Source organism: Mytilus trossulus, chromosome 14 (assembly GCF_036588685.1).
Source record: "Mytilus trossulus isolate FHL-02 chromosome 14, PNRI_Mtr1.1.1.hap1, whole genome shotgun sequence".
Classification (NCBI taxonomy): domain Eukaryota; kingdom Metazoa; phylum Mollusca; class Bivalvia; order Mytilida; family Mytilidae; genus Mytilus; species Mytilus trossulus.
Window position 1 is genome coordinate 48,702,130 of NC_086386.1, and position 16,116 is coordinate 48,718,245.

At 31.3% G+C, this 16,116-nt stretch overlaps 1 protein-coding gene across 7 annotated transcripts in view; it reads left to right on the forward strand.

Moving 5' to 3' along the window:
• Nucleotides 1–16,116, forward strand: part of LOC134697021 (cGMP-dependent 3',5'-cyclic phosphodiesterase-like) — a 123,507-nt gene that overhangs the window by 68,046 nt on the left and 39,345 nt on the right. For all 7 annotated transcript variants that reach the window (XM_063559033.1, XM_063559032.1, XM_063559030.1 and 4 more), the window contains 3 exons: nt 3,319–3,371; nt 5,734–5,808; nt 8,826–8,867. In XM_063559033.1, the coding sequence (XP_063415103.1) occupies nt 3,319–3,371; nt 5,734–5,808; nt 8,826–8,867 (170 nt within the window). The remainder of the gene's footprint in view (nt 1–3,318; nt 3,372–5,733; nt 5,809–8,825; nt 8,868–16,116) is intronic.

A 16,116-nucleotide genomic window follows, 5' to 3' on the forward strand; every position in this document is an offset into this window, starting at 1 on the left:
CAACATTATTGTTTTATAGTAAAGATGAATATAGGACACTGTGCGACAGACTTGTTATTCTTAAACATCTCTTTTGTTGACACAGTTTTGTCATGCTATTCCAAGTGGCTGCCAGTTCCTAGCATATCGATGATTAAGTCTTTACAGTTCTGTTTACAAATGAAATTATAGCATAAGAGGCTTTGTCAGCTGAAATAATGACAAAGAAAGCAGGATTAACAACAAAGGATTTTTTTTTTCATTTTTAGTATTTTAGTATTTTATGGTGAATAGAATAACATTTTTTATGTGTTTGATATTCATTTTTAATGTAAAAATAAAAAGACTAAGAGTTCTTTTATTCATTATACAAACAAATTTTATAACTCCAAAAAACTTGAAGCAATGGAACGTTATACAGTGCTTTTATTGCTGTCATTGAGGTACCTACAATTGCCACCTTGAGTGAAAGATGGAAAGTGAACACTTCATGGAAGTAGTTAAACCTGTAACAATTTTCTAAGTTTGTAAAAAATATCTGTTTTGAAATAAAGAAAAAAGTTTCAAGTAAAAATTTACTGAGGAGATTTTAAAAGGAAAGAAATTGAAGTTCAGATGCAAAATTCAGAACTTCTCTTTGTTCCTAATACTTATATATCCTCAATGCTCTCTTAAATTCTACTATATTTAGCCTTTTAAACTTTTTTGATTTAAGCATCAGTGAAGGGTAGATGATACATGCATTTGGAGTGATCTTTTTAAGCCTGGTATCTTTGATGAGTTTATATAAGGCTAAAGAGCATTATAACTTCCAGTTTACATTGAAAATAAAATTATAAAAAGATACCAGAATTGAAATTTTGTATTTTCGCCAGACGTGCATTTTGTCTCCAAACACGCTCTAATCAAAATAGGTTAAAAAGGCCAAATAAAGTTCAAAAGCATTATGAGAACCAAACATTCTTATAAGTTAAATGCCAAATACAGCTAAGGTAATATAGTTCCTGGGGTAGAAAAGGTTGAAGTATGTGTTCATGGCAGCAGTCCTTTTGCGCCAATTACTGTTTTTCAGGGGTATCATTTGCGCCAAATTTTATTTTCAAAATGTATCAAATGCGCCAATATTCGGAACTCATTTGCACCAATTACCTGTACACATATCTGTCATAAATATTAATGATAACTGTATATTTATTTTTATTTTTGTCTAAAAAGGTATAATATGTTAGGAGATATTTCACCATAAAGACGAGTTTCTGAAGAGAATTAAATGACTTAAGCAGCATTAGACAGTCAATGTACAGAGAGAGAATACAACTTATTGCTTTGCTTAACAAAGATATGCCAATATAGAAAATAGAAGTGTTTGCTCTTTATGTTTTAACCACATATGTTGATGACACAGAGCTTTGCGTATGGGCTTTATTATTATTATGAACTAATATTAACTATTTTATGGATTTCATCCTTCAATGTTTGAGTTTTTGGACAATAAATAGAAGTTAAAAGCTACTATATACATTAAATTGGGAAGTACCCATTTAGCAGCAGTAAGAAAAACATATGTTTCAGAAAAGGAAACTTGTGCCGTGTTACACTGCCGATTCCAAGTCCAAATAAAGGAGTAAGGAAGTAATTTCTTTTAATTGGCACAATCGTATGTTTTATTTTTGGCGCAAATAATACCATCTAATTTTAAAACAATTGGCGCAAACGTAGCATTTGAGGAAAAAAAGTTGTGGCCCAAAAGGACGCATTTTTGGCGCAAACGGATCTCTCCCGTGTTCATTGCAGTGATTTGCAAACTTACTTTTATATTTTACTGTACATCTTACATAAGGAATATCTTTGCTAATTGAACAATACGATACCAGTGAGTTGACTTTTTAATCAGACTTATGTCAATGTATTGGAATAGATTGCCAGGCAATCTGATCCGAAATTAGATATGTTAGATTGAAAGTATGTCGCTCTATAAAACGATTTCCTTTGATATTAATTCCCCCAGAATGAAGAACTGTAATATCTTACCTGTTTGACGTAAATATAACAATTATTAAAGTCATCAAAGACAGGACATAATAGCATTTTCCTTCTACATGAAAGCTAAATTTCCCCTGTGGCTATTACAGTGTTAACAACACTATATTAAAGACATCGTTATTTGTAATGTTTGTGTGTGATGTTGGTTCACTGGCCTATTTAATACTGTAAAAAGATTAGATAGCATAGGTCTTGCTAAATGAGTAAAGTCAACTCCAGAATCTTGTTCATCTGGGTCTATTTGCAGCAGCAGCAGCAGCATGTTTTATGAATATCAAAATTAAAATCATTCTTGACCGCAGTCAATTCTATGATAATGGAAATTGAAACTGCAGAATTAAAAATTGAAGCAGTAAAATTTCTGAATTATGATCTAACAATAGTAAAGCCACTAACTTCATGTTTCCATTATTTGCCAAATCACAATGTATTTCAAATATATCAAACAATCTTGTTTGAATGTTCATTAAACTGAAGAATATGAATGATTTGACTTTTGTTTTACATTAATGCTATCGAGGCATTCAAACTTCATGCATTTAAGGACATTTTAAACTATAGAACTGCCAGCTTGCCAGGAATTATGATTTGTAAAAAGATGTTTTATACAAAAATGGTGAACTCATAAAATAGGTATTTTGGAAAAAGCTTATCCTTTTAGCAAATATTATACTGTGGATAATTGCTGGATATTATTTTTTGTGGGTACAAGGGATCCAAGAATTCAAATGTTCAATGAATTATAGATTTTCTATAGGAGTCTTTATGCAGTCATTGTTATAACCAAGAAAGCAGATATCCTTGAAAATTTTAAAAGTTGTTATCAATCTGTAAAAATTGGTACCCACGAAAATAATTGAATCTCATTGGCGTGTCCAGGGGGGGATCCGGGGTTAGAACCCCCCCTTTTTTTTGCCAATCAATGCATTTGAATGGGGACATATAGTTGGACCCCCCCCCTTTTTAAAATGACTGGATCTGCCCCTGAACCTGCACTATGCCAGTAAGAATTCATTATTTAACAGAGAAGTATGATCTTTCAGTGTATGCAGGCTATTGTTTGATTATAACTTCATCCTTTTTCAGTAAGTAAATTACAGAGTTGATTCACCTTTGCATTTTGAGATGTTGACAGAAGCGTTATGATTGAGTGTGGTCAGCAGAAGCCTATAAATACTGTCACAGGAGTGATCTTGTATGTTTGTGAATATCTCCTTTGTTCTTTCGGTTACCAATAGTTTATCCATTATTTGACACTTTTTTTAACAATTGTTGATGTATTTTTCTCTTTTCCAGGTGAATTATATGACCAAGATGCAGCAGATTTACAGATTAAAGTTCTCAAATTTGTAAGTGTATTTGTCATATACATAGGCATCGACTTCTTCTATGGTTTTGTTGTACTGTAGCATGATCTCTTCAAGTGCCAGAGGTTGTGTATGTTAAATCCTTGATTGGTCAACTCGAAGAGTTGAAAATTGGTATTTTTTGCTCAGAATGTTATTTTGAGGTAGCAGAGCAGTAAATACTTGTCAGTGTGGAGTAAGAATAATGTGTTCCTTTATGTATATAAGTATCATGTCTTCCAGCTAACTGTTACCTTGTGAACTAGCTCTTTAAAATATCTAACTCAGCTTGTCTTTCTAGAACAAATTAAAGTTCATACTAATATCATATGTGATCTTTGTCCTGAATATGTGTTTATTTTGCCAATTTTAAACACCCAACCACCATCAGAATCAAAGACTTACAGCAATAGACATGTTACATTTTTCAATGACAATTAGGTGATAAATAACAAAAGGTGGGACATAGGTGTTGCTTTTCTGAACATAAGCTCTTCATCATCAGCATCAACAATTGTTAATTTTTCTGTTTATTAAATAAAATTTGATAGGAATTAACTTATGAGGCATATTTTTGTGTCAACAGCTTATTTTATATATATATCCATAATATTATTTATCTTCAAATTATACATACATGATTATCTTGATTATCCCTTTGTAAATCGCATTGATTGCTTAATTATTTTATTTGTTTATGGATTGGTAAAACTGGATGAATATTGTACGTGACATTTCTGTGTAGAAAGTGACCATTATTTTGATGACATGCTAAGTAAATACTGTTATGTTGACTCAAATAATTGCTGCAGAACTCATTTAATACTGTAAATTCTGAAATTATTGCCATGTTTTTATTATTGACAAAAATGCAACAGTGTTGTAATAGCAATAATTTAAACTCGCATTTTGAAAAGTTTTATATGAATTAAACCGGATTTTTTCAATATTGCAAAAATAAATGCACACAATATTTTCTGAATTTACAAGTACATATAGTTTTAACATATAAAACCAAATATGGTTCTTATCAGAAATATTGAGACCTGATTTAGCTGATCTGATTTTGTGTTTGCATAGAAACTATGTATATATTTATATTTGGAAAATTGAGCAAATGTTAGATGAATCATATATTACTGTAAAATATATGTTTTATGGAGAATTAAAATCCATCTTAAGGTAAAGGAACAGTAAATGGGCTATGTCGCAGATTTTGCTACAAAATTGCATACAACCTTGGCTCGTTGAACTTCAACTGAAAATTGAAAAAATAATACATTTATCTCTTTTATTTGCTGAAAAATTGCAGATTGATTTCTCTTAATATGGGTGAACATTTGTATAGGAAGCACATAAAATCGGCGAAAAACCTCCTAAAATTTGTCTAAAAATCGCCAAATCTCTAATTCTACTCCATAGATTTTTCTTAAAAAACTATATATTGTTGACACATAAATTTCTGTTTTAATAATATAAAATAATCATAGGGTCACCGACTTCGTTTTTTATCTAAAAATCAATTTGTTACCTTATTGGTAGTGAAAAACGTCAAAAAATCAACGTTTTACGGCCTGCAACGCGATAACGTTACGATTATTTCGACGTTTTGTTGGATTTTTTCACAAAGAACGCAACTTTGAATGATGTAAACTGTAAAAACGAAGTCGGTGACCCTATCTTTATTTTGCATCATTATAACGGGAATTTATGTATCAACAACATATAGTTTTTTAAGAAAAATCTATGGAGTAGAATTAGAGATTTGGCGATTTTAAGACAAATTTTTGAAGGGTTTTCGCCGATTTTATGTGCTTTCTATACAAATGCTTACCCATTTTGTAAGAATTAAATCAGTAATATTTCAAACGATAATTGAGATAAATGCATTATTTTTTCGATTTTCAGTTGAAGTTCATCAAGCCAGAGCTGTATGCCAAATTTTACTGAAATCGAAGACATAGCCCATTTACTGTAACTTGACCTTAAGTTGAGTATTTAGTAAGCACAGAAATAAATCAGATACAAAAGAAAAAAAAACAACCATATTTTAAAATGTACATTTCAAACCAAAAATTCAACATTGTTGTCTTAAAAAGGAACATTAAGTTTGCAATAGTGATATCATGGAATAAATTTTGATGATTTAATTAGTGGAATGATATTTATATTGTGAATATTAAATTGATTTCCCATAATTGATTGAAACATGACTCCTTGGGTGAACAAATTGCCATGTCTCCCTTCCTCATGGGAAATAAATATGAAGTATTGTACAACCAATATTTCATAATTTTCATGTCGTAATTTTATAATTAGTATAGTTATATAATAATATGACAAATTGTAATAATTTCTGTTGTAGCTTGAAGACCACACAAAGGCAGAATGTGCGTTTTTGTTGCTTGTTGTTCCAGAAACTCACGAATTATTTTGCCAAGTAGGATATAAGTAGTTAACATAGATATTTTAGCAATTTGATGAAAAACTCTCAAGTTTTCTTAAACATTTATTGTTTTTTATTTAAACAACAAAACAACATCACAGAATTGTTCACAAACAGGTCTGATAACAAAAGGTTTGGCAAGGGATAGCTATATATAGGGGATCTTTTTAGGCAAAAAAGGTGTTTGAGGGAAGATTTTTGAAAATGTAAGTTAATGATCTTCACAACTTTTGTAAGCTTGAGGGAATAAATAGCTCAGCAAGAATTTAGAAGTAATCAACTTTAGGCAAACATATGGCCTTCAACAATGTGCAAAACCAATTCTAAAAAACATGCTATAAAAGACACCAACATGAAACTTTTACGAATACATGACCACTAACTAAATGCATTGTGACTTTATCCTAAAAAAACCTATAAAAGCGTGTAAAATCATTGAGAAAAATGTTGTAATGTGGAGTGTCACTGTTAGACTTTAATGCTATTTTTTTATGCCCCACCTCTGATAGTAGAGGGGCATTATGTTTTCTCGTCTGTGCCTCCGTTCGTCTGTCTGTGCCTCCGTGCGCCCGTGCGTCCGTTCGCTTCAGGTTAAAGTTTTTGGTCAAGGTAGTTTTTAAAGAAGTTGAAGTCCAATCAACTTGAAACTTAGTACACATGTTCCCCATGATATTTTCTTTCTAATTTTAATGCCAAATTATAGTTTTGACCCCAATTTTATGGTCCACTGAACATAGAAAATGATAGTGTGAAGTTCAGGTTAAAGTTTTTGGTCAAGGTAGTTTTTGATGAAGTTAAAGTCCAATCAACTTGAAACTTAGTACACATGTTTCCTATGATATGATCTTTCTAATTTTAATTCAAAATTAAAGTTTTGACCCCAATTTCACGGTCTACTGAACATAGAAAATGATGGTGCGAGTGGGGCATCCGTGTAGTATGGACACATTCTTGTTTAAATAAAAAATCAATAGACAGCAATCTTACCAATAAAAAATGTTAGAAAATGTTTTTTTCTCTCGTTTTGTTTTAAATGTGGTACAAATGCAAAATTTAAGTACATGTACATCCTTCTAAAAATGAAAGACAATGGTATAGTGTTATATAATCATATTGTGCTTGATTTTTTAACATTTATTTTGTAATTGCTGGAATATTCCCAGTTCCTGTACAAAAATTACATAATTTTCTGAAGCATTAATGAGTAACTTAAATATTGCATGTAAAATTTAATTACTTTTCTGATTGCTTATTGTATAAAATTCGTTTTCAAGAAAATGATTTCCTGCTTTTAAAATAAAGAACAAGCATTTAAATTTCTTACCCTTTCAATTCACACGCAACCATTGATAAAAAAATAGTTTATTGCTTTGTTGTTTTCTTCATCAGTGCAGTATTAAATAATTTAGGTTGTGGACATGTGGTAGGAAAGAAGAATTTAGTTTAGTTCTGTGTTCAGTCAATATAATATTGATCAGGATTGTTAGAAGTCTGGAAAAGTGTGTGACATTTACAGAAATCTGTTAAACCTGACTGTTTTGGGAGTATAAATGTCTTTATAATGGGATGAAAATGAAACAAATAGGTTCAATGTTTCCCTTCCTTTCTCTATTGAAGACAATTTCAGTGACTCAGTGCAAAAGGTTGCGTTGTTGTTTGACCTATGATCTATCTATAAGTTATTGGATTATATTATTTGTGAAAAGTGATTACAATCTTAAAAGTTTTGGTTGGAGATCTAGAATACTGCTATTGACAAGATTGATTTTAAGTTTTTTAGGTAAAAAAGTCATGGTCTCAATTACTATAAATAAATTCGCCGTTTCAGAATCTAAAGCATCATGGGTAATTTCATTTTTCGTCCCCCAAAGGGAAAATAACCTTAAGTCATTGGTTGATTTTCCATTGTTTATAACGTTTTAAACCAATCAAAACGCTTATGTGTACGCTTTTGAAAATATTACCCAGGATGCATTAGATTCTGAAACGGCAAATTGTCTGTTGGATAAAATACTTTGTATCTGGTTTCTGGATACTGGTTTGGAATAGCACTTTCACTCTTGATGACCAAATTTTGATAGACAATTCTCATTCAGTGCTTTTTATTTAGGAAATCACTCAATTGAAATGAATATCTTACTAAAAAAGCAGATATAAGTATTTTGAAATAATGTTTCATTAGTTACTAAGCTGCTTTTGTATATGATTTCTATATAGGAACTTGTACTTTGAGGTTATAGGGTTTCAATTGAGGTTTATAGCTAGATAGGGGTTAGATACAGGTTATGTTAAATTTAGTGTAGCCATACATGGCCAAAATATAAATGTTGTATTCTACCAAAGTTCACAGAAGGGTTACTGTACAGTTAATGTTTAATGGTAATGTGATCAAAATGAGCCTAATTGATCATTACAACTCATAATTGAAAAGAAATGAGAACAGTTGTGCTATAGCCAAGCTCTTACACGGAAGAAACACATTTTACAGCATCATAACATGTATATAATTGACCTTGCAAGGGCTATTAGATACACAGCCAAGTTCATTAAACACTTAGTGAGATGTGTAGTACAATATTTTTTTAACGATAAAAATTCAATTTTCACTGCACAATTAACTAGCACTTGACATCAATTTATAAATACATGATTGAAAAAAAAATCAAGTTATATTTTGAAAGCAACATCTAAAAATCAAGTTATATTTTGAAAGCAACATCGAAAAGTTATATTTTGATAGCAACATCGAAAAATCAAGTTATATTTTGAAAGCAACATAAAAAAATCAAGTTATATTTTGAAAACAACATAAAAAAATCAAGTTATATTTTGATAGCAACATAAAAAAATCCCTCTGATAGCTTAAAAGTATGTGTTTTAAAAAAAAAAAGAATAAGGGGAAATTGAAAAAGTTCTTGCGATGAAAAAACAGTATTTTAGCTTGATATTATTTATTTGTCTCTTTGTTATTGAAAACAAAAAATGATTTTAGCATGCAAATCTAATTTTAGGTCATCCGGGGAAAGATACTGGAAGAAGAACTACGATTTCCGGTAAGATCAATATAATCTAATGATGGTGAAGTAAGAGCATTTTTTTTTTCTATTTAGAGGTTCTTTTGTAACAATTATTATCTGTGACCCTAAATATGTTTCCTTTCACCTTTGACCCTGTGAAGATTGAAACAATGAGATGGATACTTCTTTCGATTTTGATTAATTTATTTGATTATACTTAGGAAGCTGTTATTGATGTGTTTTTTTTTTTTAAATGAAAGCTGTTTTGGTGTGATCATTTTTTAAAAATTCTAAACTTAATATGAATGTTAATAAATTTGCCTTTGTGAACTGTCTTCTTTTTTAATAAAAATGGCATTTTCTGTTTTTTAAATTCAAACTAATGACAACAGGGTTAGGTAAAGCTACTTTTGGACTGCAATTATTTTTGAAAACTGGTATCTATACAGTATTTCTGGAAAAATCTAGCAATAGATTTGATTTCTACAAGGAATAAAACTGGTCGGATTAAGTTCATTAGATCTATATGATATATTTATTACACTAATTATTGATAGCTTAATGACAGGTCCGTTAGTATATATTGAAGATGTAAATAATTTATAGAAAATATATGGATTAACTCCATAAATAGTCATAAATTTTGTGACAAGGAATGAACTAATAAAGTTATAATGGACAGGTTAACATATTAAGCTGTCTCTGCTTTAGACATTTTGAGTCTTACTGGGGACTGGTAATTGTATAATAAAAGAGGTCTCGTAGAGCTAGATAACAATTTAGAGAAAATTTGAAGAATATAATTCATCATTCTGTCTTTCTTAATTGGATAACAAGGGGGATGAAAAGCTAAATGCCTGATCAGATTCTTGGTAAAATAGATGATGTCTATCACAAAATGTTGCATGATTGCATAATAATTCCTCACTTAGCCGAGTAATTGGGTTACAATGTTACACATCTTTCATGCATGGGGCAATAATGACAGTGTTGTTGAAAAGACTGTTCTATACCTCATTTATAAACATGAACCCATAATTATGAAAAATCTCTTATCTTGAAATTTATGTTAATTTTACAGTTGTATTTATATAGAGATAAGTCATCCCGATAACTTCTGTATGCTGATAAATGTTGGTTATACACCTGGTACCTCAGTTTATTCCTTGAAACTAATTAAACTACAAGCTTGTTACACGATATGTGGGTCTATCTTTTCTGGCCATCCTAATAAGAAGGTAGGACAACCTACATTGTATGGTTCAGTGAAACAATTCCATGTCAGATTTATTAATCAGGTCACTTCATCATAAGGATATATGACTTTGAACCTAAATAGGTCACTGATTTTTTTTTCTCAATCAGAAATAATGTGTGTTAGTCATAAAAGTTATTAGAGATACTTCTAAGAGAGTATAACAGCTTGTTACCAGAAACTGTCAGATGTGTTTTAATACTATTTATAGAATCAATCATTTACCAAACTACAGACAGCTCTGATGTACATGACTTTTTATTTGCTATTAAAAGTACCCTGACTTTGGACATGTATTCATGTTCCCAATGGTGTAATTTACCTCTAAGTTAATTCACTTAGTAGAAGTTGACCTACACTTCTGTCACCTTGTAGTAGGATCCATATTTATCAAAGAAGGTCTTGACATCTAAAAAAACATCAGTTTGGTCATGATGCTTAAAGACCTGAATAATTGATCAGATAATACCATTGTATTAAATGTCACATGATCCAGTACATTATTGTTGTTATTTGTACAGGATTTGTTTGGTCCAGAAGTAAGTGATCTATAACATGGCCAAGATGTCAGTCAGTTCACTTTTTGAGGAGAAATGTTGCACTGTTATGTGATATATAAAAGTTTTGGATGGTTTTGGAACAGATTTGAATCTAAACAAAATCTTAGAATTACACTTTTATCTTAAAAGCAACTAAAGTTTGGTGGTTTGGAGACATTAGATTACAAAAATATAACATAAGGCCTAAATTAAAATATTGTTTGTTTCCCCAATCCTGACCCTGCCAAGCCAGGTGTGGGTAGGTAGGTAGGTAGGTAAATAATTTTATTTTTCTAAAAAGCTTGAACATTATCGGACGATTCGTCAAGCCTGACAATCCAAAATGAATAAAATAATATTTGACTTAGTTTTGACAATAAAATTTTATGAGTAGCACCAATTTTGCAGGGTCGGTCGGGATTGGGGAAACAAACAATATTTTAGTTAAGGCCTAAAACAGGGCAAAATTGATGTTACAAATAAAACCAAGAATTATTTGATCAGAAAATATCAACCCTAAAATAAGGTGTATTTAAAACACAGTCTTTTGGAGCAAGTTTGGTGTTTTTGCTTGAATATATAAATGCAGATTTTTGTTTGTTTGGCAAATATTACTTGGTGTTAGTTTTCTTGTTAGGCAAATATTACTTGGTGTTGAGAACTAATAAATCTAATGAAAAAATTTACCCAAGAATAACTTGTGATTTCTTTTGACATTAAACATTGTATGATTGATTTATAAATAAAGCAGAAATTTTCTCTTGCTTTCACTGATTGATTTTTATAGCAAGCAATTTATATCATTACATTTTTGACAGAACGTATCTGATAGATGTAACTTCTATGGTGACATGCATTGATTTGATGTTTCTCGCTGCCGACAAATCTAATTTCTTAGTAAAGTTATCTTCTATACACAGAGCAAAATGACAAGAAAACTCGTTTTATCCACAAAGCAGGGACTAGTATTTATCTTACATCATTATTATATAGTTATTTTATCGTTTATGAAAAAATCAATGTCGGTGATTTGAAAAAAATTATCTTTGAATTGAAAATACCGAGATGTAATTGCGATAAAGTTTTTCTGATGGATCATTCTCCCTACACATAATGGGACATTTATGATCATTATAATTTGATACTTAATTTAACACGGCGAGTATATGTATTGATTTCCTGACCTAACCTTCCAATGCATTATCTTGGGTGAGAAAACACTTTCCTGCTTGTTTTGATATAGATAGGAAGTTGAGAAAAGTCTACATGGTTTTTAGCTCACCTGGCCCGAAGGGCCAAGTGAGCTTTTCTCATCACTTGGCGTCCGGCGTCCGTCGTCGTCGTCGTCGTCCGTCGTCCGTCGTCGTCCGTCGTCGTCCGTCGTCGTTAACTTTTACAAAAATCTTCTCCTCTGAAACTACTGGGCCAAATTGAACCAAACTTGGCCACAATCATCATTGGGGTATCTAGTTTAAAAAATGTGTGGCGTGACCCGGTCAACCAACCAAGATGGCCGCCACGGCTAAAAATAGAACATAGGGGTAAACTGCAGTTTTTGGCTAATAACTCAAAAACCAAAGCATTTAGAGGAAATCTGACATGGGGTAAAAATGTTTATCAGGTCAAGATCTATCTGCCCTGAAATTTTCAGATGAATCGGTCAACCCGTTGTTGGGTTGCTGCCCCTGAATTGGTAATTTTGTGGAAATTATGCAGTTTTTGGTTGTTATCTTGAATATTATTATAGATAGAGATAAACTGTAAACAGCAATAATGTTTAGTAAAGTAGGATTTACAAATAAGTCAACATGACCGAAATGGTCAGTTGACCCGTTTAGGAGTTATTGCCCTTTATAGTCAATTTTTAACCATTTTTCGTAAATCTTAGTTATCTTTTACAAAAATCTTCTCCTCTGAAACTACTGGGCCAAATTGAACCAAACTTGGCCACAATCATCATTGGGGTATCTAGTTTAAAAAATGTGTGGCGTGACCCGGTCAACCAACCAAGATGGCCACCACGGCTAAAAATAGAACATAGGGGTAAACTGCAGTTTTTGGCTTATAACTCAAAAACCAAAGCATTTAGAGGAAATCTGACATGGGGTAAAAATGTTTATCAGGTCAAGATCTATCTGCCCTGAAATTTTCAGATGAATCGGTCAACCCGTTGTTGGGTTGCTGCCCCTGAATTGGTAATTTTGTGGAAATTTTGCAGTTTTTGGTTGTTATCTTGAATATTATTATAGATAGAGATAAACTGTAAACAGCAATAATGTTTAGTAAAGTAGGATTTACAAATAAGTCAACATGACCGAAATGGTCAGTTGACCCGTTTAGGAGTTATTGCCCTTTATAGTCAATTTTTAACCATTTTTCGTAAATCTTAGTTATCTTTTACAAAAATCTTCTCCTCTGAAACTACTGGGCCAAATTGAACCAAACTTGGCCACAATCATCATTGGGGTATATAGTTTAAAAAATGTGTGGCGTGACCCAGTCATCCAACCAAGATGGCCGCCACGGCAAAAAATAGAACATAGGGGTAAACTGCAGTTTTTGGCTTATAACTCAAAAACCAAAGCATTTAGAGGAAATCTGACATGGGGTAAAAATGTTTATCAGGTCAAGATCTATCTGCCCTGAAATTTTCAGATGAATCGGTCAACCCGTTGTTGGGTTGCTGCCCCTGAATTGGTAATTTTGTGGAAATTTTGCAGTTTTTGGTTATTATCTTGAATATTATTATAGATAGAGATAAACTGTAAACAGCAATAATGTTTAGTAAAGTAGGATTTACAAATAAGTCAACATGACCGAAATGGTCAGTTGACCTGTTTAGGAGTTATTGCCCTTTATAGTCAATTTTTAACCATTTTTCGTAAATCTTAGTTATCTTTTACAAAAATCTTCTCCTCTGAAACTACTGGGCCAAATTAATCCAGACTTGGCAATCATCATCTTTGGGGTATCTTGTTTTAAAAATGTGTCCGGTGACCCGACTATCAAATCAAGATGGCCGCCACAGCTAAAAATAGAACATAGGGGTAAAATGCAGTTTTTGGCTTATAACTCAAAAACCAAAGCATTTAGAGCAAATCCAACACGGGGTTAAATTATTAATCAGATCAAGATCTATCTGCCCTATAATTTTCAGATGAATCGGTCAACCCATTGTTGGGTTGCTGCCCCTGAATCGGTAATTTTAAGGAAATTTTGCTGTTTTTGGTTATTATCTTAAATTTTATTATAGATAGAGATAAACTGTAAACAGCAATTATGTTCAGCAAAGTAAGATTTACAAATAAGTCAACACGACGGAAATTGTCAATTGACCCCCTAAGGAGTTATTGTCCTTTATAGTCAATTTTTAACAATTTTCATAAAATTTGTAAATTTTTATTAACATTTTCCACTGAAACTACTGGGCCAAGTTCATTATAGATAGAGATAAATGTAAGCAGCAAGACTAGTAAAGTAAGATTTACAAACACATCACCATCACCAAAACACAATTTTGTCATGAATCCATCTGCTTCCTTTGTTTAATATTCACATAGACCAAGGTGAGCGACACAGGCTCTTTGGAGCCTCTAGTTTACTTAAGGATGTACACCTCTGAGGAGCCAAAAATTTCTAGAATTAAACTTTTTTTCTTACCCTGTTTTTTTGGTTCATATGACTGTAAAAAAATAATTGGTGAAGAAAAAATCATATGGTGGTGCACTTCTTTCTTTGCTACGGCCCTTTGAAATTACCCAATTTTGATGATTTTCTCATTTTTCATCAGTTTTTACCTATTTTTGGGCTATAATCATGAAAATAATCACATTTCCACAATTAAACTTTTTATCATACTTTCAATAAAGATAAAGGGGACCAATCTGAATAAATTTGAATTACAAAAACTATAGGTAGGTGTTAATATAAGAAAGTTTTATCATATTTTGATGCTTTTTTGTGCCAAATTTACCATGTTGTTAATTTTGTAAATTTGTGATTTTTCTCCGTTTTAAGTACAAATTGCATATTTTTTCAACTTTTTGTTATAAATGTTTGAAAACATACATATCTAAGAAATTTGAAAAGAAAAAAGGGATGTGCGATGTACATGTTTCTGGTAAAATAATTTTTTGTATCCCTCACCCATTTTCTCGAAATTTTGGCTAAAAATACTGACTTGATTGGTAATAAAATTTGAAAAATTGATTACCCAAAAACTACTCATTGGAAATACCCATTTTTTTCAAATAGTTGAGTTTGATTATAACATTTTTTAAATTCATTCATATTTTCCACTTGTACCACATGTTTTAGACATAATTCCAGAACGAGATTTCAACGAGACTGAACGAGACTGAAATGTCAGAAGAATACATCCTTAATACACACGAGAATTACATCATATATCATTGGCTACAGTTGAAAATACATGCATAATTATATTAGTAAATAGAAATTGTTATGCTGGTGCCCTGAATGAATAATTTCAAAGAACTTGTTTTGCATGTTGTTTTTTTTTATGTCTGTCAAATCCATTTAAAGTAATGAATTCAGAGTCAAATTAATTGGAATTGAGAAAAGCTACCTTGAAAGACCTCATAATCATTTTTTTACTCATTGGGATGCTTTGAGAATATCACAAGTTTCTATATCCAGAAGTTTTAAGACAATTTATTGGTCTGAATTGTCACTCTGAAAATTACAGTTATAAGATGGCAACAATTTATTTAATAGATTTGATAGGCAATGGCATTAATTGAACATAGATGACATTTCATAAATAATAAACCAACTGTGGTTTCTGCAAGGGTCAGGAAATGGCCATCTTTGTCAGTCATGATAGGATTGAAATAAAATTTGTAGTTTTGGTCAAATTGAAGGTGAAAATTATCTTGATATTTTTGCAAAGGCTTATGTCAAATATAATTTATTAATTCAAACTATTCATTTATTTTTGTAGAATCTAAGTTGATGTAGTCAAGACTAAAAAAAATGATAGATTGATAAAAAATGACAGAAATCATATGAAACAAGAATGTGTACACAGGTGCACTTTCATTTTCTATGGTCAGTGGACTGAAATTAGGGTTAAATCATCATACATACAATTACCTTGACCAAAATCTGAAGCAGGGCAGATGGACGAACAAACAAACAGACAGACAGAAAACATAATGCCCCTCTACTATCCTAGGTGGGGCATAAAAACTTCTAATTCTTTTGATTTCTATGTAAAGTTATGTGGTTTTTTTAAACACTTTAAGCCATTTTGCTAAAGATCCAGTATCTTTTCTTTGACAGAATTTGCTGCACTAAACTCTGTACTTGAATAGTCAATCTTATTAAATTAAATCTCTCACTTGCTCATTTTTAATGCTTGGTTGCTGTGGGGGGCGGGGGGGCTCCCACGCAGCGACCAAGCATTAAAAAATGAGCGAGTGAGAGATTTAATTTTAATTAGATTGTTAAATAGTACATGTATTTTACT